The sequence below is a fragment of the Ascidiella aspersa genome, chromosome 8 (genome assembly GCF_963924565.1).
Source record: "Ascidiella aspersa chromosome 8, kaAscAspe10.2, whole genome shotgun sequence".
In the NCBI taxonomy this organism is placed as follows: Eukaryota; Metazoa; Chordata; class Ascidiacea; order Phlebobranchia; family Ascidiidae; genus Ascidiella; species Ascidiella aspersa.
In genome coordinates, this window is record NC_139454.1 from 10,304,403 (window position 1) to 10,327,653 (window position 23,251).

Below are 23,251 nucleotides of genomic sequence, written 5' to 3' on the forward strand. Positions count from 1 at the left end.
GATATTTTGTTGGCACCTGCCGAGAATGAAAACTTATTTGTCAGCCCTAACTCGCCGGTATGATTATTCAATTTACTTTAAGTTGTGTTTCGTACTTTAAGCTATGTGGCAGCATAAATATTTACGATTTGCTAAAAACTCAGTTTAAATGTACCGAATGTAGTTTGCCGTAGAATACGTTTTATTTCTCCTTATTATTTATATTCGAAGTTTGCCTAAATTATCGGTTCCCAAACTAGAGTCAGCCGCCCAAATGGGGTCCGTGCAACAGTTTCAGAGGGTCCGCAAGGAGAATTAGTCTTTAAGTTTTTAAACATTAGTTTCTGTTTTAAGCATTATCTTTCATCATTATTGTGTTTAGTTATGCTTTGTTATTCGATCAAATTGCTTGTTTTTTTATTTCGCAAGAGACACCATAAATCATCCATTGATTATGCTGTACTAACCTACTATCAGCGAATCATTCGCATTAGTTAGAACGTTGTTACATTAGAAAGAATCGTGACTGCACTAGTGTACGACAAGAAACATGGGTGAACTGTTCCTTAAACCTTTATAGGGCCGCGAAATTTTAAAATAATTGCAAAGGGTCCACCAGGCAATATTTTTAGAAAAGTTTGGGAACCGCTGGTCTAAACAGAAACAATTTTTGTTCTCAAATTTAATTCGTACGAAAGATTTTCTAGTTATATTTAAACAGCAAAAACTTTATTTGCAAACGTTAAGTTAGAACGTTGTGATTTTTATACAACCCCCGTGTATAAACGCTGAGACATAAAAAGGCAGGTTTATTCATTGGCGAAAACCAATTGGTGGAACGAAAATTCGCAGACGGTGTGCAAATGTTTTTGGCAAATGTGATGTTTGGGTAAGTGCTGATTGGAGGGCGCAAATTAATAGTTAATATTAACCCTGGGTTATAGTGCGGCAGTCAAACACAACCCAACCTGTTCATTTGACGCTTTATTTGTATGGGCGAGGTTTATGCAAAGGTGTAGCTACGGGGGTTGGGCGGTGAGGTTCATATGTCCCCGGGCGCCAAGGCACAGGGAAGCCAAAATGAGGCTTACAAATGCCAAAATGGGGCTGCTTCTTCTTTAAAATCCAATATTTAATTAAAATTTGAATTAATTTTTTTCTATGAAGTAAGGAGTATTAGGTTAAGATAACACTATGCTTGAATGAGGTTGTGTAACAGCCGAGCACTGCCGAAAGTGAACTGTAACCATGAAGAATGGGATATTTTGCATGGGCTTGTCGAGGAATATATTTTCCTCTAGCTGGACTCGCGGATATTTCGTTTCCTCCGGGAGAGAATGAAATGAGGAAATGAGAGGTAAGACAGGCTTTATATTTGCCAGCCCTAATCCGCCTGTGTGCTGATCCAGTTGTAGTTAAATTTAGTTCCGTAATTTCAGCTAAGACAAGAATATATTATTTGCTGTGAACTCGGCTAAAAAATATACCGAATGTAGAAGACGGGGTACTAACGTTTTTTGTAGCCTACAAGAACCGAATCGAGCGAGCGCCTATTCATTACAGTAAAATACACAACAAAATAACCCCGTTCTATCCAAGCTGAACCTCGATTAATTGGCCTTGCCTCCATATTAATTCACCTTGACATTAAGTTAAATTACGATGACGTATAGTTGTAAAATTTTCGAAAAAAGCACTATATAGACAATAAAGACGTAAATGTATGCTATGTATTTCAGGATGGTCCGCATGTAAAACATAAAATGCTGTGGTGGGCTGGGTCAAAAATAGTATTTCCAATACACGCATTAAGACGTCATACTATATGGCGCTATACAACAAGTTAGCTAAAGAGTCGGTTATTACGTTGGGATTTGTGCGCAAATGTACAACTAAAATCGACTTTACTGTGGCTATAAAACGGCAACTTTAATTTAGATTTAGAGTGGGACGTGACGCATTAAGCACAGATCAAATAACTGTATATTGCTAGATATATTCAAAGCTGCCGACGTGTTTCTTGCGATACCATGGACATATTGCAAAGGGAGGTATTTGGCCCAGGTCTGATATTGACAAGTTTATTTTAGGGAGTTTTATTTTTAGGAATAGGTAAACAAAAATTCAACAGACGTGCCTAAACGATAGATTGAATACCCCAAAATAAAAAACTAGTTTATTTGAATGTGCTATTGGCTTTAAGAAGTGTCTGCGGTAATTGTGGTTAAAAAGACAATACTTGTCAATATAAAAGTGGCTCTATCCTTGCTTCACTGTAAGGAGGTTGTGTCGAGTCAATCTTATTCACTGCCACAATCATCTGTTTGACTCCAAAACTGTTGGCAATCAGTGCGTGTTCCCGAGTTTGGCCGCTCTTGGAAAAACCAGCTTCGAATTCGCCCATACCAGCGGCAACAACCAACACAGCGCAATCCGCCTTAATTGGTAAATACCAACATAAACCTTGTGCAAGCAATAAACCAAAATACTTTTACAGTAAGAAGTTTTTTTAAATCCTTTTGATTGCGGGCCGAACAACTTTAAGGACTAAAGATTACGGGTCGTATGTCAACCTGTGTATCTACGTTTATTGCTTTAGCTTTTAGCAAGATAAACGCATTGTCAGTCATATTTGCTCAATATATTTATGTGGTTTTGTACAGCTAAATAAACAGCTTTCGGATAAACAGCTTTTTATTATTGTTTCAACTTTTTTTTCAAACTCGGACCTGCAGTCTTAAATAGATAACGAATCAAGTATCAACAATCAATACATGACTGGAGCCCCTCCAACCATTTCAGGCTTGCAAAATCAATCTTATGGTTTGATTTCCGCAGACTTTTGATTTTTCATTCACTTCATCCACTCTGTGTCATTTTACATTTGTTTAAATATTTTTTCGTGTTTGGTAATGTAGGAAACACCACATGAACAAACTTTTGTAAGTGAGGTTGGCATATTTCAGTGACAGTAACTGATGATGATACAAATATATCGAAACATCTAAATGAAAATGGTGTCGATTTACTCCACATTTTTGGCTTGGAGATTTATTAACAAGCTACATAACAGATCGGTGCATAGTGTACCTTTATTAAACAATTATTTTGATGCTATCCCTCTAATTTATTGTATTTCATATAGGTTCGATTTGTATACAATGGCGCGTGAGAACAACAGCTTTCTTAAGTTACTTGTTTATTGGTGTGACATTAAGAGTTGGACGTTATCTTAACCCCCAACCTCCCAGCTTCCAACAAGTATCCTTGTCATCCGCGATCATGAACCCACAATATAAAACACTATAGACCAGTGGTTCTCAAACTGGGGTCCGCGAGACAATTTTCTGGGACCGCGAAGCACCTAACTAAAAATCAACACGACGCTCCTGAAGAAGAAACATTTTTGTGCAATAAAATTTTCAGGCAACTTACTTTTCCAAACCAAGCTCATTAGTTGTTCATTAACGTTATTGCACGCTTGAAGTTGAATTGTCCATTGTGACGTCATAGTGTTGCTTTGTGCTAGTGAGAATTACATTTTCACGGCTTGCTGCGCTGCCACTGTGGGCACGGTTTTAAAACTGTTCGTGATTGCTAGACTTAAATAAAGTGATTCGTTAATTAGAGGTTAACATAACTAATAGCAAAGAAGCAAGTGCACCCGTCCCATTGATACAATTAAAAACAACGTGTTATTTTGAGTTTATTTTAAGGACCGTGAGCAATTAAAAAATTGCTGGGGGACCGTTGCGTAATTTTTTAACAAAAGTTTGAGAACCACTGCTATAGACCATTATCCACTCTCTGTTTAATTGCAGAACATTAAAGTTTTTTAGTACTATACATAAAACAACGCGACTATCGACTAACAAAAGCAGTTACCTGCGAGGTGCCTGTGATCATATTCTTAATAAAGTCCCTATGACCAGGAGCGTCGATGATCGTGATGCCATATTTAAGAGTTTCGATTTTCCACAAGCCAATGTCGATTGTAAGGCCGCGTTCTCTTTCTGCCTTTAGCTTGTCCAACACCCAAGCGTACTTAAAGGATCCTTTTCCCATCTGGAAGAAGTTAAATACAACGCTTTCCTTAAATCCAAGTAGTTTTACAAACTTGCGTTTGACACATATGACCCGCTTTATGATTTGCAAAACACAAACTTTATATTAAAAGAATAAATAAAAGTTTAACTGAAGAAAAAATTCGTTTTAACTTTGGCAAGCTTTTTTTCACTTTGACCGATGTAAGACGGATGCTTAAAAGCTTCTTAGCAAAAAGTTTAAATTTGTTAACCGTGGCACCTCGTTTTGTAGCTTTTTTAGAGAAAGCCTAATTAAGGTAGCCTATACGTCAAAGTTTATGGCTTAAGTGTTAAATTTTTACCGCATGTATTTACTTTACAAGCCTTTTGATGCGCAATTTACTTCTGAAAGCGAAAATTGTTAACCGACATACTTCCCTATAAATATGGTTTGGAACAGTGGTTTCCAACCTGGGGGCCGTTATCCAGTGTTCCCTCTAAGGTGCGCAACTGCGCAGTTGCGCAGACAGTTTGAAAAGTAAAATTTTCCATTTGTGCAGTTACATCATTATCAAATTAAATGAATTAATGGTAAATGCAATACAATCTTCCACAACAATAGCTTGTCAAGCTTACTTCTTCGGCTTCCTTCTCCAACTTCTCGATAACCAGGTTATCTATCCCACCCAATTTGTAGATTAACTGCCCGGCGGTTGTTGACTTGCCTGAGTCCACGTGGCCGATCATTATAATGCTGATGTGTTTCTTTACGGTCGGCATGTTCTTAGCTTAGTTTGGAAACTTAGCAGCGGAAGTAGCAAAAACAATACAGGGGTTATTTTTAACAAATAAGATTATCGAAAGATTTCCAGAGTAAATCGCGGCAAAGCAAAAAAATGCTATATGTAACTGTTAGACTGACCTGCTTAGCGGTGTGCTATGCTAAGAGTTAATCACGCATTTAGTTTTCTCGTCTTTGAAAAACAAGTGCTATTCTCTCTTTTTTTGGTTGGTAAAATCAATAAAAATTTTTAATGATTAAATCACGTTTTGCATAGTTCTGTAACTTACTTGTTACTGTCAATAAAGTTGTAATTTAAAAATTTAGTATATGCTTACCTGCCAAACATAGGCTTAAAAATCGTACAATTGTGGCTCACGCGTCAATCGTTGACCCACAACGCAAACAATACTTCTAAATAACTAGGATGAAGTCGTATTAAGCCTACCAGAACAGTGCTAAATATCCTATAGTGTAGATATGCCTACAGACGTTTAACGGCATTGACATTACAAATATAGTATACAGAGTGTATGGTTACGAACAAAAAGGGCCGAAATGCCAAGATTTATGAATACGTTCGAAAAAAATGACTTTCGCTGGCATTGTATTCGCAAAATGTGTTTTAGTTATATTTTCGTTTCCAGTTTGACACCCCTGCTTTAACTTATGCTAGATATAATATCACCCTCTCTCTCCGGTCTAGTATCGATGTTACATAGCCTATAATAAGAACGAGCTGGTTGGGAGCCTCTTTGGACAACGGACTTTTTTCCCTTGGTTATAGGTAGGATTAAAAGTTCGGTTAAGAATAGAGTTATTTTGTAATAAACCTGGGGATGGAGTTTGGTGAGGTAGGAAATTTTTCAAAGCTTTTTCTGGTGGTTAAGGTCTTATTCTTATGGGTTCATTTCTTATTCTGACTTATTTGTCTAACTGTGGTCTTGAATCTGGTTTTATTCCTGCGTTAAAGTAATTCAACCTTAGGTTTCTTGTCGCGATTCAATATGAATAACCCCTAAGGCCGAAAGCGTTATAAGCCTTTTTTTTTTTTTTGATTATCAGTAAATTTAACCTCTAAAATACCTACTATGTATACTGGCAGCTTTAAATATAGCAAAACTACTAGTGTAGATACAGCATGTAAATTTAAATATAGCAAAACTACTAGTGTATGCTCTATGTAAATCTGCGATGAATAGCATCTAAATTATTAAAAACCAAGTCAAGTATAAAGGCGCGCTGCAGTTGAGTGAATTCGCTTTGTTGAACTCAAACTATAAACAAAACCCAAGACTAAACGTTTATTACTGTTGTCTGTCGTTCTTCCGTTTGTCTTCTGTTTTTGTTTTTATTTGTGATACTGCAAAATACACGTACAGACCGTGTTAAATGACAACCGATGCTGGTTTGTGTTTTTTAATTTTATGCCTCAAATTTTACAATCGCTTGATTTTGTCAAATTATAAAAATTATATATTTGAAATGAAGTTAGTAACCACGTCATATTCTTGGATTGGACCAGTGGTTCTCAACCTTTTATGCTACCCCTCAAACTTGCTCTACCCCTCAAAAATAATAAATAAGTTTCGTCACCCCTACAAGATTTTTCCTCGATAAATCACTAGAATGTCCCAATAAACGAAACTGGAACAACGCACATCAACTCTACACAGCGTAGGAAACAATAAATGGATATTTTCTACTCTAATCTTAAACAAAAAGTTTTAAGAGTTGGGCAAAATCAGATTCTTAAAGATTCTTAAATAACTCTCTTGAGCATAAGAAATGGCACCCCGGTTGAGAACAACTGGTTTAGCCGTTCCATCTGCAATGGTGAGTCATCGGGCCCAAAAAAACTGCTCAAATGAAAAAAAATATTTTGAAATACCATTTGCTAATTCATGCAAAATTTACTTCTGAAGGCGAAAATTGTTAACCGACATATTTCCCGATATAACTTGGTTTGGAACACTGGTTTTTAACCTGGGGATCGTTAGCCAGTGTTCCGTCTAAGGTGCGCAACTGCGCAATAGAATTTGCGCAGTAAAATTTGCCGTGTGCCCACTTACATTATTCCCAAATTAAATCTTAAAAGTTTTACATTTTTGGCACAAGAGTTTTGAGCATTTCGCATTGGCCTTTTTCCCATAGATGCTTGTAGCTGAATTCAATTCAATATATCAACTGCGCATTGTCGAATGCGACGTAATATATGTCTGTGTTATAAATTACTTTCCCAATCGGTTTTCATCATGCATGTTGCGTATTTTTTTACCTCACGTCGAATTCAATGTGTCCACAGAAAAAATATTTTTTTGTTTTGAATTTGTAGCTAGATTGATATCTAGAACGTTTTTGACGACCGTGAAAATGCAATTCTAACTTTAAAAGGTGTCACTTCTTTAAATACACTTTATTTATTTCAAAAACCTAGAAACCTAGAAACCTGTTTAAAAACCTAGCGCTGGCAACCCTGGTTATTATTAACCAAAGTGATGCCAGCAGGTCGAAATTTTAACGTGTAAAATCTTCTGAAGTAAAATATATCGATCAGAACTTTTTACATACGCTTACACCTAATTAGGCACCTATGAAGCTAAAACAAATCAGACAACAAAGGCACTCCAGGTAACCTTGGCAATCACCCTGGTCAGTTGCTACATCTTGGGGTTTGAACGAAAAATTAAAATTAATTTCTGAAATTGCTTATGTATCGACTCTGTACCTCTATCTAGCGGGTACTTTATATGCTCATTAATATTTCTGTGGTATTCTATATATCGCCCTCTTTTTATGTCTGCTTATATGCTTATATAAGTCTGCTTATACTTTTTATGTCTTATCTTTTTATGTCTGCTTATATGTATCTATACTCTACTCTTTTAGGCCGAGACGGCTAAATCTTTTGCTCAGGCCAGAGAACTTTCTATAGTCTCCCTCGCTCCGCTTTACTTGACATTTTGTGATGTAACGAACTATACAAGCTTACAGTACACACACTAGTCGGCAATATACATTTATGATATGCCTTACACCTAGTTTTATGGAAATTGAATATTTGACGCCTGCAGCCGAAAAACTTAAAACTTTGTGAGGTTACCCGTTTCAAAAATATGGCAACCCTACGTTGGTGTTAATTGTGTGTGGGAGAGGTTTGTATACGTTTATTATTGTATCCACCAAAATCCACACACAGCCACTCAATCTCTGATTCGAGGCTTGATTGCCCGACAAGAGATCAACTAAGGGTTTCGTGAACAAACGTGTCTATGCCATGCGTCTTTCTCAGGGTTGACCCAGTATAGTTGAAGTATTTTAGGCCTGGTTTGGGCTTTAAGTTTACAACTTTTGTTCGTCATTGTTTGGCAATATATTAACAAGGAGGACCACGCGAAGTTAGTTGCATCCACCCATATTTGTAATGTAGCTTTTCTATTGAAAGTGACTACTCAGTACTCCCCAACTTAAAACTTGAAAAAAATAAACGAACTGTATGGGTTACTTTTTATGACGTCACGTTTAGATGTAACTTTACGACGTCATCTAGATATAAACCTTTTTCAAGCTGTGTTAATAACAAGTGTTTTTAGTCACAATTTATTTATTCATTTCTTTAAAACACACAGAGAAATGTCAGCAGTTGGCAGTTTTGCGAATTGATTTAAAAGTTCAATACGTTTCACCTTGATGAATATATGCTATTGAATTTCATTCAACTTTGAAACTTTTTTATTGACAAGCCAACCAGATCGCCTGCTGGTGTAATGCGGAGAGGTTGTTGTGTAGCAGCCAAGCACAGCCGAACGTGAACCTCACTGTGACAAACAATAACCCGATGTTTCGCTTGACGAATATGTTTGGCGCTCGCTCGACGATCGGATATTTTGTTGGCACCTGCAGAGAATGAAAACTTATTTGTCAGCCCTAACTCGCCGGTATGATTGTTCAATTTACTTTAAATTGTGTTTCGTACTTTAAGCTATGTGGCAGCATAAATATTTACGATTTGCTAAAAACTCAGTTTAAATGTACCGAATGTAGTTTGCCGTAGAATACGTTTTATTTCTCCTTATTATTTATATTCGAAGTTTGCCTAAATTATCGGTTCCCAAACTAGAGTCAGCCGCCTAAATGGGGTCCGTGCAACAGATTCAGAGGGTCCGCAAGGAGAATTAGTCTTTAAGTTTTTAAACATTAGTTTCTGTTTTAAGCATTATCTTTCATCTTTATTGTGTTTAGTTATGCTTTGTTATTCGATCAAATTGCTTGTTTTTTTATGTCGCAAGAGACACCATAAATCATCCATTGATTATGCTGTACTAACCTACTATCAGCGAATCGTTCGCATTAGTTAGAACGTTGTTACATTAGAAAGAATCGTGACTGCACTAGTGTACGACAAGAAACATGGGTCAACTGTTCCTTAAACCTTTATTGGGCCGCGAAATTTTAAAATAATTGCAAAGGGTCCACCAGGCAATATTTTTAGAAAAGTTTGGGAACCGCTGGTCTAAACAGAAACAATTTTTGTTCTTAAAATTAATTCGTACGAAAGATTTTCTAGTTATATTTAAACAGCAAAAACTTTATTTGCAAACGTTAAGTTAGAACGTTGTGATTTTTATACAACCCCCATGTATAAACACTGAGACATAAAAAGGCAGGTTTATTCATTGGCGAAAACCAATTGGTGGAACGAAAATTCGCAGACGGTGTGCAAATGTTTTTGGCAAATGTGATGTTTGGGTAAGTGCTGATTGGAGGGCGCAAATTAATAGTTAATGTTAACCCTGGGTTATAGTGCGGCAGTCAAACACAACCAGACCTGTTCATTTGACGCTTTATTTGTATGGGCGAGGTTTATGCAAAGGTGTAGCTACGGGGGGTGGGTGGTGAGGTTCATGTGTCCCCGGGCGCCAAGGCACAGGGAAGCCAAAATGAGGCTTACAAATGCCAAAATGGGGCTGCTTCTTCTTTAAAATCCAATATTTAATTAAAATTTGAATGATTTTTTTCTATGAAGTAAGGAGTATTAGGTTAAGATAACACTATGCTTGAATGAGGTTGTGTAACAGCCGAGCACTGCCGAAAGTGAACTGTAACCATGAAGAATGGGATATTTTGCATGGGCTTGTCAAGGAATATATTTTCCTCTAGCTGGACTCGCGGATATTTCGTTTCCTCCGGGAGAGAATGAAATGAGGAAATGAGAGGTAAGACAGGCTTTATATTTGCCAGCCCTAATCCACCTGTGTGCTGATCCAGTTGTAGTTAAATTTAGTTCCGTAATTTCAGCTAAGACAAGAATATATTATTTGCTGTGAACTCGGCTAAAAAATATACCGAATGTAGAAGACGGGGTACTAACGTTTTTTGTAGCCTACAAGAACCGAATCGAGCGAGCGCCTATTCATTACAGTAAAATACACAACAAAATAACCCCGTTCTATCCAAGCTGAACCTCGATTAATTGGCCTTGCCTCCATATTAATTCACCTTGACATTAAGTTAAATTACGACGACGTATAGTTGAAAAATTTTCGAAAAAAGCACTATATAGACAATAAAGACGTAAATGTATGCTTTGTATTTCAGGATGGTCCGCATGTAAAACATAAAATGCTGTGGTGGGCTGGGTCAAAAATAGTATTTCCAATACACGCATTAAGACGTCATACTATATGGCGCTATACAACAAGTTAGCTAAAGAGTCGGTTATTACGTTGGGATTTGTGCGCAAATGTACAACTAAAATCGATTTTATTGTGGCTATAAAACGGCAACTTTAATTTAGATTTAGAGTGGGACGTGACGCATTAAGCACAGATCAAATAAATGTATATTGCTAGATATATTCAAAGCTGCCGACGTGTTTCTTGCGATATCATGGACATATTGCAAAGGGAGGTATTTGGCCCAGGTCTGATATTGACAAGTTTATTTTAGGGAGTTTTATTTTTAGGAATAGGTAAACAAAAATTCAACAGACGTGCCTAAACGATAGATTGAATACCCCAAAATAAAAAACTAGTTTATTTGAATGTGCTATTGGCTTTAAGAAGTGTCTGCGGTAATTGTGGTTAAAAAGACAATACTTGTCAATATAAAAGTGGCTCTATCCTTGCTTCACTGTAAGGAGGTTGTGTCGAGTCAATCTTATTCACTGCCACAATCATCTGTTTGACTCCAAAACTGTTGGCAATCAGTGCGTGTTCCCGAGTTTGGCCGCTCTTGGAAAAACCAGCTTCGAATTCGCCCATACCAGCGGCAACAACCAACACAGCGCAATCCGCCTTAATTGGTAAATACCAACATAAACCTTGTGCAAGCAATAAACCAAAAAACTTTTACAACAACAAGTTTTTTTAAATCCTTTTGATTGCGGGCCGAACAACTTTAAGGACTAAAGATTACGGGTCGTATGTCAACCTGTGTATCTACGTTTATTGCTTTAGCTTTTAGCAAGATAAACGCATTGTCAGTCATATTTGCTCAATATATTTATGTGGTTTTGTACAGCTAAATAAACAGCTTTCGGATAAACAGCTTTTTATTATTGTTTCAACTTTTTTTTCAAACTCGGACCTGCAGTCTTAAATAGATAACGAATCAAGTATCAACAATCAATACATGACTGGAGCCCCTCCAACCATTACAGGCTTGAAAAATCAATCTTATGGTTTGATTTCCGCAGACTTTTGATTTTTCATTCGCTTCATCCACTCTGTGTTATTTTACCTTTGTTAAAATATTTCTTCGTGTTTGGTAATGTAGGAAACACCACATGAACAAACTTTTGTAAGTGAAGTTTGGCATATTTCAGTGACAGTAACTGATGATGATACAAATATATGGAAACATCTAAATGAAGATGGTGTCGATTTACTCCACATTTTTGGCTTGGAGATTTATTAACAAGCTACATAACAGATCCGTGCATAGTGTACCTTTATTAAACAATTATTTTGATACTATCCCTCTAATTTATTGTATTTCATATAGGTTCGATTTGTATACAATGGCGCGTGAGAACAACAGCTTTCTTAAGTTACTTGTTTATTGGTGTGACATTAAGAGTTGGACGTTATCTCAACCCCAACCTCCCAGCTTCCAACAAGTATCCTTGTCATCCGCGATCATGAACCCACACTATAAAACACTATAGACCAGTGGTTCTCAAACTGGGGTCCGCGAGACAATTTTCTGGGACCGCGAAGCACCTAACTAAAAATCAACACGACGCTCCTGAAGAAGAAACATTTTTGCGCAATAAAATTTTCAGGCAACTTACTTTTCCAAACCAAGCTCATTAGTTGTTCATTAACGTTATTGCACGCTTGAAGTTGAATTGTCCATTGTGACGTCATAGTGTTGCTTTGTGCTAGTGAGAATTACGTTTTTACGGCTTGCTGCGCTGCCACTGTGGGCACGGTTTTAAAACTGTTCGTGATTGCTAGACTTAAATAAAGTGATTCGTTAATTAGAGGTTAACATAACTGATAGCAAAGAAGCAAGTGCACCCGTCCCATTGATACAATTAAAAACAACGTGTTATTTTGAGTTTATTTGTGTATATTTTTAAGGACCGTGAGCAATTAAAAAATTGCTGGGGGACCGTTGCGTAATTTTTTAACAAAAGTTTGAGAACCACTGCTATAGACCATTATCCACTCTCTGTTTAATTGCAGAACATTAAAGTTTTTTAGTACGGTACATAAAACAACGCGACTATCGACTAACAAAAGCAGTTACCTGCGAGGTGCCTGTGATCATATTCTTAATAAAGTCCCTATGACCAGGAGCGTCGATGATCGTGATGCCATATTTAAGAGTTTCGATTTTCCACAAGCCAATGTCGATTGTAAGGCCGCGTTCTCTTTCTGCCTTTAGCTTGTCCAACACCCAAGCGTACTTAAAGGATCCTTTTCCCATCTGCAAGAAGTTAAATACAACGCTTTCCTTAAATCCAAGTAGTTTTACAAACTTGCGTTTGACACATATGACCCGCTTTATGATTTGCAAAACACAAACTTTATATTAAAAGAATAAATAAAAGTTTAACTGAAGAAAAAATTCGTTTTAACTTTGGCAAGCTTTTTTTCACTTTGACCGATGTAAGACGGATGCTTAAAAGCTTCTTAGCAAAAAGTTTAAATTTGTTAACCGTGGCACCTCGTTTTGTAGCTTTTTTAGAGAAAGCCTAATTAAGGTAGCCTATACGTCAAAGTTTATGACTTAAGTGTTAAACTTTTACCGCATGTATTTACTTTACAAGCCTTTCGATGCTCAATTTACTTCTGAAAGCGAAAATTGTTAACCGACATACTTCCCTATAAATATGGTTTGGAACAGTGGTTTCCAACCTGGGGGCCGTTATCCAGTGTTCCCTCTAAGGTGCGCAACTGCGCAGTTGCGCAGACAGTTTAAAAAGTAAAATTTTCCATTTGTGCAGTTGCATCATTATCAAATTAAATGAATTAATGGAAAATGCAATACAATCTTCCACAACAATAGCTTGTCAAGCTTACTTCTTCGGCTTCCTTCTCCAACTTCTCGATAACCAGGTTATCTATCCCACCCAATTTGTAGATTAACTGCCCGGCGGTTGTTGACTTGCCTGAGTCCACGTGGCCGATCATTATAATGCTGATGTGTTTCTTTACGGTCGGCATGTTCTTAGCTTAGTTTGGAAACTTAACAGCGAAAATAGCAAAAACAATACAGGGGTTATTTTTAACAAATAAGATTATCGAAAGATTTCTAGAGTACATCGCGGCAAAGCAAAAAAATGCTATATGTAACTGTTAGACTGACCTGCTTAGCGGTGTGCTATGCATTTAGTTTTCTCGTCTTTGAAAAACAAGTGCTATTCTCTCTTTTTTTGGTTGGTAAAATCAATAAAAATTTTTAATGATTAAATCACGTTTTGCATAGTTCTGTAACTTACTTGTTACAGTCAATAAAGTTGTTATTTAAAAATTTAGTATATGCTTACCCAACATAGGCTTAAAAAATCGTACTATTGTGGCTCACGCGTCAATCGTTGACCCACAACGCAAACAATACTTCTAAATAACTAGAATGAAGTCGTATTAAGCCTATCAGAACAGTGCTAAATATCCTATAGTGTAGATATGCCTACAGACGTTTAGCGGCATTGACATTACAAATATAGTATACAGAGTGTATGGTTACGAACAAAAAGGGCCGAAATGCCAAGATTTATGAATACGTTCGAAAAAAATGACTTTCGCTGGCATTGTATTCGCAAAATGTGTTTTAGTTATATTTTCGTTTCCAGTTTGACACCCCTGCTTTAACTTATGCTAGATATAATATCACCCTCTCTCTCCGGTCTAGTATCGATGTTACATAGCCTATAATAAGAACGAGCTGGTTGGGAGCCTCTTTCACAACGGACTTTTTTCCCTTGGTTATAGGTAGGATTAAAAGTTCGGTTAAGAATAGAGTTACTTTGTAATAAACCTGGGGATGGAGTTTGGTGAGGTAGGAAATGGTTCAAAGCTTTTTCTGGTAGTTAAGGTCTTATTCTTATGGGTTTATTTCTTATTCTGACTTATTTGTCTAACTGTGGTCTTGAATCTGGTTTTATTCCTGCGTTAAAGTAATTCAACCTTAGGTTTCTTGTCGCGATTCAATATGAATAACCCCTAAGGCCGAAAGCGTTATAAACCTTTTTCATGGTAATCAGTAAATTTAACCTAAAATACCTACTATGTATACTGGCAGCTTTAAATATAGCAAAACTACAAGTGTAGATACAGCATGTAAATTTAAATATAGCAAAACTACTAGTGTATGCTATATGTAAATCTGCGATGAATAGCATCTAAATTATTAAAAACCAAGTCAAGTATAAAGGCGCGCTGCAGTTGAGTGAATTCGCTTTGTTGAACTCAAACCATAAACAAAACCCAAGACTAAACGTTTATTATTGTTGTCTGTCGTTCTTCCGTTTGTCTTGTGTTTTTGTTTTTATTTGTGATACTGCAAAATACACGTACAGACCGTGTTAAATGACAACCGATGCTGGTTTGTGTTTTTCAATTTTATGCCTCAAATTTTACAATCGCTTGATTTTGTCAAATTATAAAAATTATATATTTGAAATGAAGTTAGTATATAACCTCGTCATATTCTTGGATTGGACCAGTGGTTCTCAACCTTTTATGCTACCCCTCAAACTTGCTCTACCCCTCAAAAATAATAAATAAGTTTCGTCACCCCTACAAGATTTTTCCTCGATAAATCACTATAGAATGTCACAATAAACGAAACTGGAACAACGCACATCAACTCTACACAGCGTAGGAAGCAATAAATGGATATTTTCTACTCTAATCTTAAACAAACCCACTTACATTATTCCCAAATTAAATCTTAAAAGTTTTACATTTTTGGCACAAGAGTTTTGAGCATTTCGCATTGGCCTTTTTCCCATAGATGCTTGTAGCTGAATTCAAGTCAATATATCAACTGCGCATTGTCGAATGCGACGTAATATATGTATGTGTTATAAATTACTTTCCCAATCGGTTTTCATCATCAATGTTGCGTATTTATTTACCTCACGTCGAATTCAATGTGTCCACAGGAAAAATATTTTTTTTGTTTTGAATTTGTAGCTAGATTGATATCTAGAACGTTTTGACGACCGTGAAAATGCAAGTCACTTCTTTAAATACACTTTATTTATTTAAAAAATCTAGAAACCTACCCAGAAACCCGTTTAAAAACCTAGCGCTGGCAACCCTGGTTATTATTAACCAAAGTGATGCCAGCAGGTCGAAATTTTAACGAGTAAAATCTTCTGAAGTAAAATATATCGATCAGAACTTTTTACATAGGCTTACACCTAATTAGGCACCTAGGAAGCTAAAACAAATCAGACAACAAAGGCACTCCAGGTAACCTTGGCAATCACCCTGGTCAGTTGCTACATCTTGGGGTTTGAACGAAAAATTAAAATTAATTTCTGAAATTGCTTATGTATCGACTCTGTACCTCTATCTAGCGGGTACTTTATATGCTCATTAATATTTCTGTGGTATTCTATATATCGCCTTCTTTTTATGTCTGCTTATATGCTTATATAAGTCTGCTTATACTTTTTTATGTCTTATCTTTTTATGTCTGCTTATATGTATCTATACTCTACTCTCTTAGGCCGAGACCGACTAAATCTTTTGCTCAGGCCAGAGAACTTTCCATAGTCTCCCTCGCTCCGCTTTACTTGACATTTTGTGATGTAACGAACTATACAAGCTTACAGTACACACACTAGTCGGCAATATACATTTATGATATGCCTTACACCTAGTTTTTGGGAAATTGAATATTTGACGCCTGCAGGCGAAAAACTTAAAACTTTGTGAGGTTACCCGTTTCAAAAATATGGCAACCCTACGTTGGTGTTAATTGTGTGTGGGAGAGGTTTGTATACGTTTATTATTGTATCCACCAAAATCCACACACAGCCACTCAATCTCTGATTCGAGGCTTGATTGCCCGACAAGAGATCAACTAAGGGTTTCGTGAACAAACGTGTCTATGCCGTGCGTCTTTCTCAGGGTTGACCCAGTATAGTTGAAGTATTTTAGGCCTGGTTTGGGCTTTAAGTTTACAACTTTTGTTCGCCATTGTTTGGCAATATATTAACAAGGAGGACCACGCGAAGTTAGTTGCATCCACCCATCTTTGTAATGTAGCTTTTCTATTGAAAGTGACTACTCAGTACTCCCCAACTTAAAACTTGAAAAAAATAAACGAACTGTATGGGTTACTTTTTATGACGTCACGTTTAGATGTAACTTTACGACGTCATCTAGATATAAACCTTTTCCACAAAAAAAAAATAAAGCTGTGTTAATAACAAGTGTTTTTAGTCACAATATATTTATTCATTTCATTAAAACACACAGAGAAATGTCAGCAGTTGGCAGTTTTGCGAATTGCGTTGATTTAAAAGTTCAATACGTTTCACCTTGATGAATATATGCTATTGAATTTCATTCAACTTTGAAACTTTTTTATTGACAAGCCAACCAGATCGCCTGCTGGTGTAATGCGGAGAGGTTGTTGTGTAGCAGCCAAGCACAGCCGAACGTGAACCCCACTGTGACAAAAAATAACCCGATGTTTCGCTTGACGAATATGTTTGGCGCTCGCTCGACGATCGGATATTTTGTTGGCACCTGCAGAGAATGAAAATTTATTTGTCAGCCCTAACTCGCCGGTATGATTATTCAATTTACTTTAAGTTGTGTTTCGTACTTTAAGCTATGTGGCAGCATAAATATTTACGATTTGCTAAAAACTCAGTTTAAATGTACCGAATGTAGTTTGCCGTAGAATACGTTTTATTTCTCCTTATTATTTATATTCGAAGTTTGCCTAAATTATCGGTTCCCAAACTAGAGTCAGCCGCCCAAATGGGGTCCGTGCAACAGTTTCAGAGGGTCCGCAAGGAGAATTAGTCTTTAAGTTTTTAAACATTAGTTTCTGTTTTAAGCATTATCTTTCATCATTATTGTGTTTAGTTATGCTTTGTTATTCGATCAAATTGCTTGTTTTTTTATGTCACAAGAGACACCATAAATCATCCATTGATTATGCTGTACTAACCTACTATCAGCGAATCGCTCGCATTAGTTAGAACGTTGTTACATTAGAAAGAATCGTGACTGCACTAGTGTACGACAAGAAACATGGGTCAACTGTTCCTTAAACCTTTATAGGGCCGCGAAATTTTAAAATAATTGCAAAGGGTCCACCAGGCAATATTTTTAGAAAAGATTGGGAACCGCTGGTCTAAACAGAAACAATTTTTGTTCTCAAATTTAATTCGTACGAAAGATTTTCTAGTTATATTTAAACAGCAAAAACTTTATTTGCAAACGTTAAGTTAGAACGTTGTGATTTTTATACAACCCCCGTGTATAAACGCTGAGACATAAAAAGGCAGGTTTATTCATTGGCGAAAACCAATTGGTGGAACGAAAATTCGCAGACGGTGTGCAAATGTTTTTGGCAAATGTGATGTTTGGGTAAGTGCTGATTGGAGGGCGCAAATTAATAGTTAATATTAACCCTGGGTTATAGTGCGGCAGTCAAACACAACCAGACCTGTTCATTTGACGCTTTATTTGTATGGGCGAGGTTTATGCAAAGGTGTAGCTACGGGGGGTGGGCGGTGAGGTTCATGTGTCCCCGGGCGCCAAGGCACAGGGAAGCCAAAATGAGGCTTACAAATGCCAAAATGGGGCTGCTTCTTCTTTAAAATCCAATATTTAATTAAAATTTGAATTAATTTTTTTCTATGAAGTAAGGAGTATTAGGTTAAGATAACACTATGCTTGAATGAGGTTGTGTAGCAGCCGAGCACTGCCGAAAGTGAACTGTAACAATGAAGAATGGGATATTTTGCATGGGCTTGTCGAGGAATATATTTTCCTCTAGCTGGACTCGCGGATATTTCGTTTCCTCCGGGAGAGAATGAAATGAGGAAATGAGAGGTAAGACAGGCTTTATATTTGCCAGCCCTAATCCGCCTGTGTGCTGATCCAGTTGTAGTTAAATTTAGTTCCGTAATTTCAGCTAAGACAAGAATAAATTATTTGCTGTGAACTCGGCTAAAAAATATACCGAACGTAGAAGACGGGGTACTAACGTTTTTTGTAGCCTACAAATTGCGCAAAAATGTGCACCCGAAAATCTGCGCACTAATCTGCGCACTTTTTTTATAATGTGCGCACATTTTTGAAATGAAAATATGAAAGTGTGCGCATATTTTTAGATAAGGCGCCTCATAATCTTCAAACCGCTCGAAACACGTTGTCTTGTCCAGCGTGCCTTGTGTCAAAGAAAAAAAAATATTAAATTTAACATATTTCATTATATAGTTAATTTAGCGCAATTTCGTTACAGCAACATCCGGCCAAAATAATACGATATTGTTCGGCCCTATTGTAGGGCGCCCCAGATGAGACCTATATTGCTAAACTATTTTTTATCAGACCTTTTAACGATAGCAACCTTGCCGTTATTTATCGTTAAATAAGTTGGTCATTCTCGAGCACTTATAATTGCCACGATCGGTTATGAATTTATCGAATGAATATTGCCGTTTAAAAACTAGTTTGCTATCATTGAAATGTATTTAGGAAACTTTATTCTATTATTTAAAACTTTAGAGGAAGTATTTTTTGCTAATATTGCTTTCTAATTTAATATTTTTTTGATTTGTAAACTAATTATTGATCGGTAATTTGACCACACATTTTGCCTGCTCCACACGAGCCATGCATGCGCATAGTCAATGCAAAAAATTTAAATTACCTATTATTACAATTTAAAAAACTAAGCAACAGCTTTTTACAAACTTTTACTTGCACAATATAATGATCACGGCGTTTTTTATTAAACCAAGAAAAACACCACAGCCGAAAATAGGACCCAGAACACTAGCCATAGTATACAAAAGCGAAGTTGACAAATTAACAGTTGCAGAAACAAAACACTGGTTAAAATCACCTAACAAAATTAGAGACTGTTGTTTTCCTTCTGGTGTGTTTACGATGAATTTTTTCAAACGTATCGCAAGAAGCAAATAACACCAACGAAATGTGTTGAGCAAACGCCGAAACTAAAATGTGGGTGAAAATTTTAAAATTATTTTGGTGAGACTTTCCATAAAAATGGGTAGCTGGGGTGATCTTGGTTGGAGAGGAAGCGGGCAGTCACTTCTTCTTCTTGGCTGATTTGGTTTCTTTGGTAGCCTTGTCTCCTTTAGTGACACTCTTGATTACACCCACAGCAACAGTCTGTCTCATGTCACGAACAGCAAAACGACCTAGTTTGGAATAATTATGTAAAGGGGTGTGAATAACTGCAAACTGACAAATGTCTTTGCAAGAACATGCCCTGGAAATTTTACTTACCCAAAGGCGGGTAGTCTGCAAAAGATTCTACACACATGGGCTTCTGTGGTATCATAACAACCATTGCAGCATCGCCACTCTTCACAAACTTCGGGTTATCTTCCAAAGACTTCCCACTACGTCTGTCAATCTTTTCCTTTAGTTCACTGAACCTACAGGCAATGTGAGCAGTATGACAATCCAACACTGGCGCATATCCAGCCCCAATCTGACCAGGGTGATTGAGGACAATGACCTTTAAAAAAAATGTTTTTAATGGAGGTATGCTTAATCGCCAAACAAATATTGTTTAGGTTTTAGCATTTGTACTTTGATTCTCTACTAAAATTAAATGAGCAAAACAAACCTGAGCGAGAAAGCTTTTGGCTTCCTTTGGGGGGTCGTTTTTGTTGTCTCCTGCAACATTTCCACGTCTGATTTCCTTCACGGAAACATTCTTTATATTAAACCCAACATTGTCACCAGGAAGAGCTTCGTCCATGGCAGTATGGTGCATTTCCACAGACTTGACTTCTGTGCTAAGTGCACTCGGAGCAAAAGTCACAACCATACCAGGCTTGATAATACCAGTTTCCACACGGCCAACTGGCACTGTTCCAATACCTACAAATATTCACAATGTTTTAAAACAAAAATGCAAATTTTTAACGTTTTCAATCTGAAAATATTTACCTCCGATCTTATAAACATCTTGCAATGGCAAACGAAGGGGCTTGTCTGTTGGCCGAGAAGGTGGAACAATTCCATCTAAAGCTTGAAGAAGGGTACTTGCTGTGATTTTTAGCTCCTTTTTCCCATCCTTGACCTCTCTGGTGAACTGCTTAAACCATGGCATTTTGGTCGACTTTTCAATCATGTTGTCACCATGCCAACCAGATATTGGCATAAAGCCAACACTCTTTGGGTTGTAACCAACTTTTTTCAGGTAAGTGGAGACTTCCTTAACAATTTCGTTGAACCTGTATGAAATTGAAGTGAATTTCAAGCAATCCTCACAAAGTTTTTTTTTTTTTCATACCTGGCCTCACTGTACGGTGGTTCTGTGTTGTCCATCTTGTTGATGGCGACTAACATCTGCTTGACACCCAAAGTGTAAGCTAGAAGAGCGTGTTCCCTGGTTTGGCCATTCTTTGAAATTCCAGCTTCAAATTCACCTACACCAGCAGCAACAATCAGGATGGCACAATCAGCCTGCAAATAAAATATTTGTTTGCGCTGGTCTATACGCAAAATTTCTTAACTCACTGATGTGTTTATTGAAGACCCGAAAGTATATTACTGTTCAAAAAGCGTCAAAATATATTAAAAATGCACTTAAATATTAAGTAAACTATGGCTTCTTATCATTACACCAGTTATTTCCTTGTACACTAAGATCAACGAAATCTTGTTCAGCTTATCCAAGACTCTAAATATTTTATCGCAATTTTTTTTAAGATATGAATCCAAATCATTGCGGGACATCCTTGGTGAACTGAAAGGACCAACTAAAGAGTCTGGCAACACAAAACCTTGGGGTGCATTATCTAAAAATTGTAAAAATGCTCCGCTGAAAAACACCTGTGCCGCTTTTTCCTTCAAAACCCTGAAGGCACTACTAATGCAATACTTCCAAAAGTTTTCTTCATAGAAAAACTGACCTAATGAAAAATTAACATCTTGTCAGTATTACCTGAGATGTACCAGTGATCATGTTCTTGATGAAATCTCTATGACCTGGCGCATCAATGATGGTGATTTGATAGTTATCTGTGAAAAACTTCCACAAAGCAATATCAATGGTGATACCACGTTCTCTTTCAGCCTTCAGTTTGTCCAGAACCCAAGCATATTTGAAAGAGCCTTTACCCATCTAAAAAAAATTACAAAACGAAAGGGTAGGGTTTCCACAATTCTTACTACAGAATGTTAGTTTTAAAGTCAAAGTTTTTAATTAAATCGTTTGTTACCTCTTGGGCTTCCTTTTCAAACTTTTCAATTGCTCTTTTGTCAATTCCACCACATTTGTAAATCAAATGTCCAGTAGTTGTGGACTTTCCAGAGTCGACATGACCAATAACAACAATATTGATATGAATCTTTTCTTTATCCTTTGCCATGTTTTTTTAGTGGTAGTTACTGGGCTATATTTGACTCAAGTGATGCTTTTTCCTACGTATAAAATAAAATATTTGAAAGATTAAGTAACAACACCCAAGCTGTCTACCTAAAACAATTTGACGGCACATTATTTTCAAAAACGAATTATTTCTGGCATTACTACATTGCTTAGCAAAACGCACGGCGTTGGTCTAGAATCCTACCACAGCGTTCAAGCAATTATTAAATCAACGCACAACAGGTGTGGGTGAGTCAAGTATTGGTGTATTTAACATTTATTAATAATACTGGACCCACCCAAACCTCACACCACAACCCAAATAATCTCCGTTATGGTAGGATTCTAGACCAGGGACAAATACCGGCGCTGGTCTAGAATCCTACCACAACGTTGAAATGATTATTAAGCAATGCATAATATGTGGGTTAGGGTGTGGGTAGGTCAAGTAATATTGTTTAACACTATTACTGGACTCACCCAAACCCAAACGCTAACCGGCACCCTAACCCAAATAATGTTCGTTGTGGTAGGATTATAGACGAGCGCCCAAATACCGTTTAAAGAATTTAAGCTTTAAACAAAATAACTAAATTGGTAATGCTCATAATAACATAAAAAATTACACGAAACAGAAAGAAAGAGCTGCGATTTACTCCGATAAAAAAGCAAACGACCACTTACCAGCTTGTCACGAATCGAAAGGGCTTTTCCTCGTTGTAACACGTGATACAAAATTACCATGTGCAGAAAAAAGCGTTGTTTCTTTTTTCTTTTATTCTGAAATTGCGCAACCTAAACGTGACGTAACTGGCCCGACACGTTGCTACATAGAAATCAACTTGCAAATTTAAACTTTAAGGGTGCTATATAATAACTGTTTTAAAGTAACGTCGAATTCAAGTGCAGTGGGTTAACACAATCAATAATATTTGTTGAAAATAAGTTAAACTTAATAAATATAATTATTTTAGCTTTCAGTTTGATAAATAACTAAGATATAGTGTTAGACAGTGAACGAATGAAGTGCTCTTTACACCTTTCTCCACTGTAAACTGTAAAGTTATAATACCTTTCGCCCACAAACCCTTTATAAATTTATTTATAAATTCGTATACCACACAAATATCAATGCACAGTAAGTAAAAAAATATCAGTTAGTTGCTGAGTAGGTTAAAGGAGGTATGTTGGGTCCTTTTGGGCCACCAAAATGATCTTTCAATTTCCTTTTATTTTCTATTAGTGATTTCCTACTACATTTTTTACGTGATATAAAACGAACACACGGATAAATTCATAAAAACTACTCGATCTCTAAAGAATAACCCTTAAATTGAGTCTAGACCTATTTATCTGGTTGATTTGAGACAATTTGTTATATTATTAGAGAACGCGTCATTAAAGA

General features: G+C 36.7%; 3 protein-coding genes across 3 annotated transcripts; all 3 read right to left on the bottom strand.

The window, feature by feature from the left end:
• Positions 1 to 2,221: 2,221 nt before the first annotated feature.
• Positions 2,222 to 4,784, bottom strand: LOC146136032 (elongation factor 1-alpha-like). The gene is made up of 3 exons (XM_083396133.1): positions 4,641 to 4,784; positions 3,865 to 4,044; positions 2,222 to 2,416 (listed from the first exon to the last, which is right to left on the bottom strand). Exons 1-3 carry the CDS (start codon positions 4,782 to 4,784, stop codon positions 2,222 to 2,224), a joined length of 519 nt encoding a protein of 172 aa, XP_083252259.1.
• A 6,102-nt stretch (positions 4,785 to 10,886) lies between these two features.
• Positions 10,887 to 13,460, bottom strand: LOC146136033 (elongation factor 1-alpha-like). Its single transcript, XM_083396134.1, has 3 exons — positions 13,317 to 13,460; positions 12,541 to 12,720; positions 10,887 to 11,081 (listed from the first exon to the last, which is right to left on the bottom strand). The coding sequence occupies exons 1-3, from the start codon at positions 13,458 to 13,460 to the stop codon at positions 10,887 to 10,889; spliced, it is 519 nt and encodes a 172-aa protein (XP_083252260.1).
• A 5,746-nt stretch (positions 13,461 to 19,206) lies between these two features.
• LOC146136034 (elongation factor 1-alpha, somatic form-like) lies at positions 19,207 to 22,588 on the bottom strand. The gene is made up of 8 exons (XM_083395695.1): positions 22,531 to 22,588; positions 21,698 to 21,899; positions 21,421 to 21,600; positions 20,767 to 20,939; positions 20,421 to 20,707; positions 20,095 to 20,351; positions 19,749 to 19,983; positions 19,207 to 19,660 (listed from the first exon to the last, which is right to left on the bottom strand). The coding sequence occupies exons 2-8, from the start codon at positions 21,845 to 21,847 to the stop codon at positions 19,548 to 19,550; spliced, it is 1,395 nt and encodes a 464-aa protein (XP_083251821.1). The 5' UTR covers positions 21,848 to 21,899; positions 22,531 to 22,588; the 3' UTR covers positions 19,207 to 19,547.
• Between the last annotated feature and the right edge of the window lie 663 nt (positions 22,589 to 23,251).

What these genes read in the sequence shown, in the direction of transcription:
- LOC146136033 (XM_083396134.1), bottom strand. Translation starts at nt 13,460, where the DNA reads ATGCCGACCGTAAAGAAACACATCAGCATTATAATGATCGGCCACGTG. An exon ending in TGGAGAAGGAAGCCGAAGAA is followed by an intron (nt 12,721 to 13,316) that starts GTAAGCTTGACA and finishes AACTTCTTGCAG; the next exon opens with ATGGGAAAAGGATCCTTTAA. An exon ending in TGATCACAGGCACCTCGCAG is followed by an intron (nt 11,082 to 12,540) that starts GTAACTGCTTTT and finishes TTACCAATTAAG; the next exon opens with GCGGATTGCGCTGTGTTGGT.
- LOC146136034 (XM_083395695.1), bottom strand. Translation starts at nt 21,847, where the DNA reads ATGGCAAAGGATAAAGAAAAGATTCATATCAATATTGTTGTTATTGGT. An exon ending in CCACCGTACAGTGAGGCCAG is followed by an intron (nt 20,708 to 20,766) that starts GTATGAAAAAAA and finishes AATTTCATACAG; the next exon opens with GTTCAACGAAATTGTTAAGG. An exon ending in TGCAGACTACCCGCCTTTGG is followed by an intron (nt 19,661 to 19,748) that starts GTAAGTAAAATT and finishes ATTCCAAACTAG; the next exon opens with GTCGTTTTGCTGTTCGTGAC.
- LOC146136032 (XM_083396133.1), bottom strand. Translation starts at nt 4,784, where the DNA reads ATGCCGACCGTAAAGAAACACATCAGCATTATAATGATCGGCCACGTG. An exon ending in TGGAGAAGGAAGCCGAAGAA is followed by an intron (nt 4,045 to 4,640) that starts GTAAGCTTGACA and finishes AACTTCTTCCAG; the next exon opens with ATGGGAAAAGGATCCTTTAA. An exon ending in TGATCACAGGCACCTCGCAG is followed by an intron (nt 2,417 to 3,864) that starts GTAACTGCTTTT and finishes TTACCAATTAAG; the next exon opens with GCGGATTGCGCTGTGTTGGT.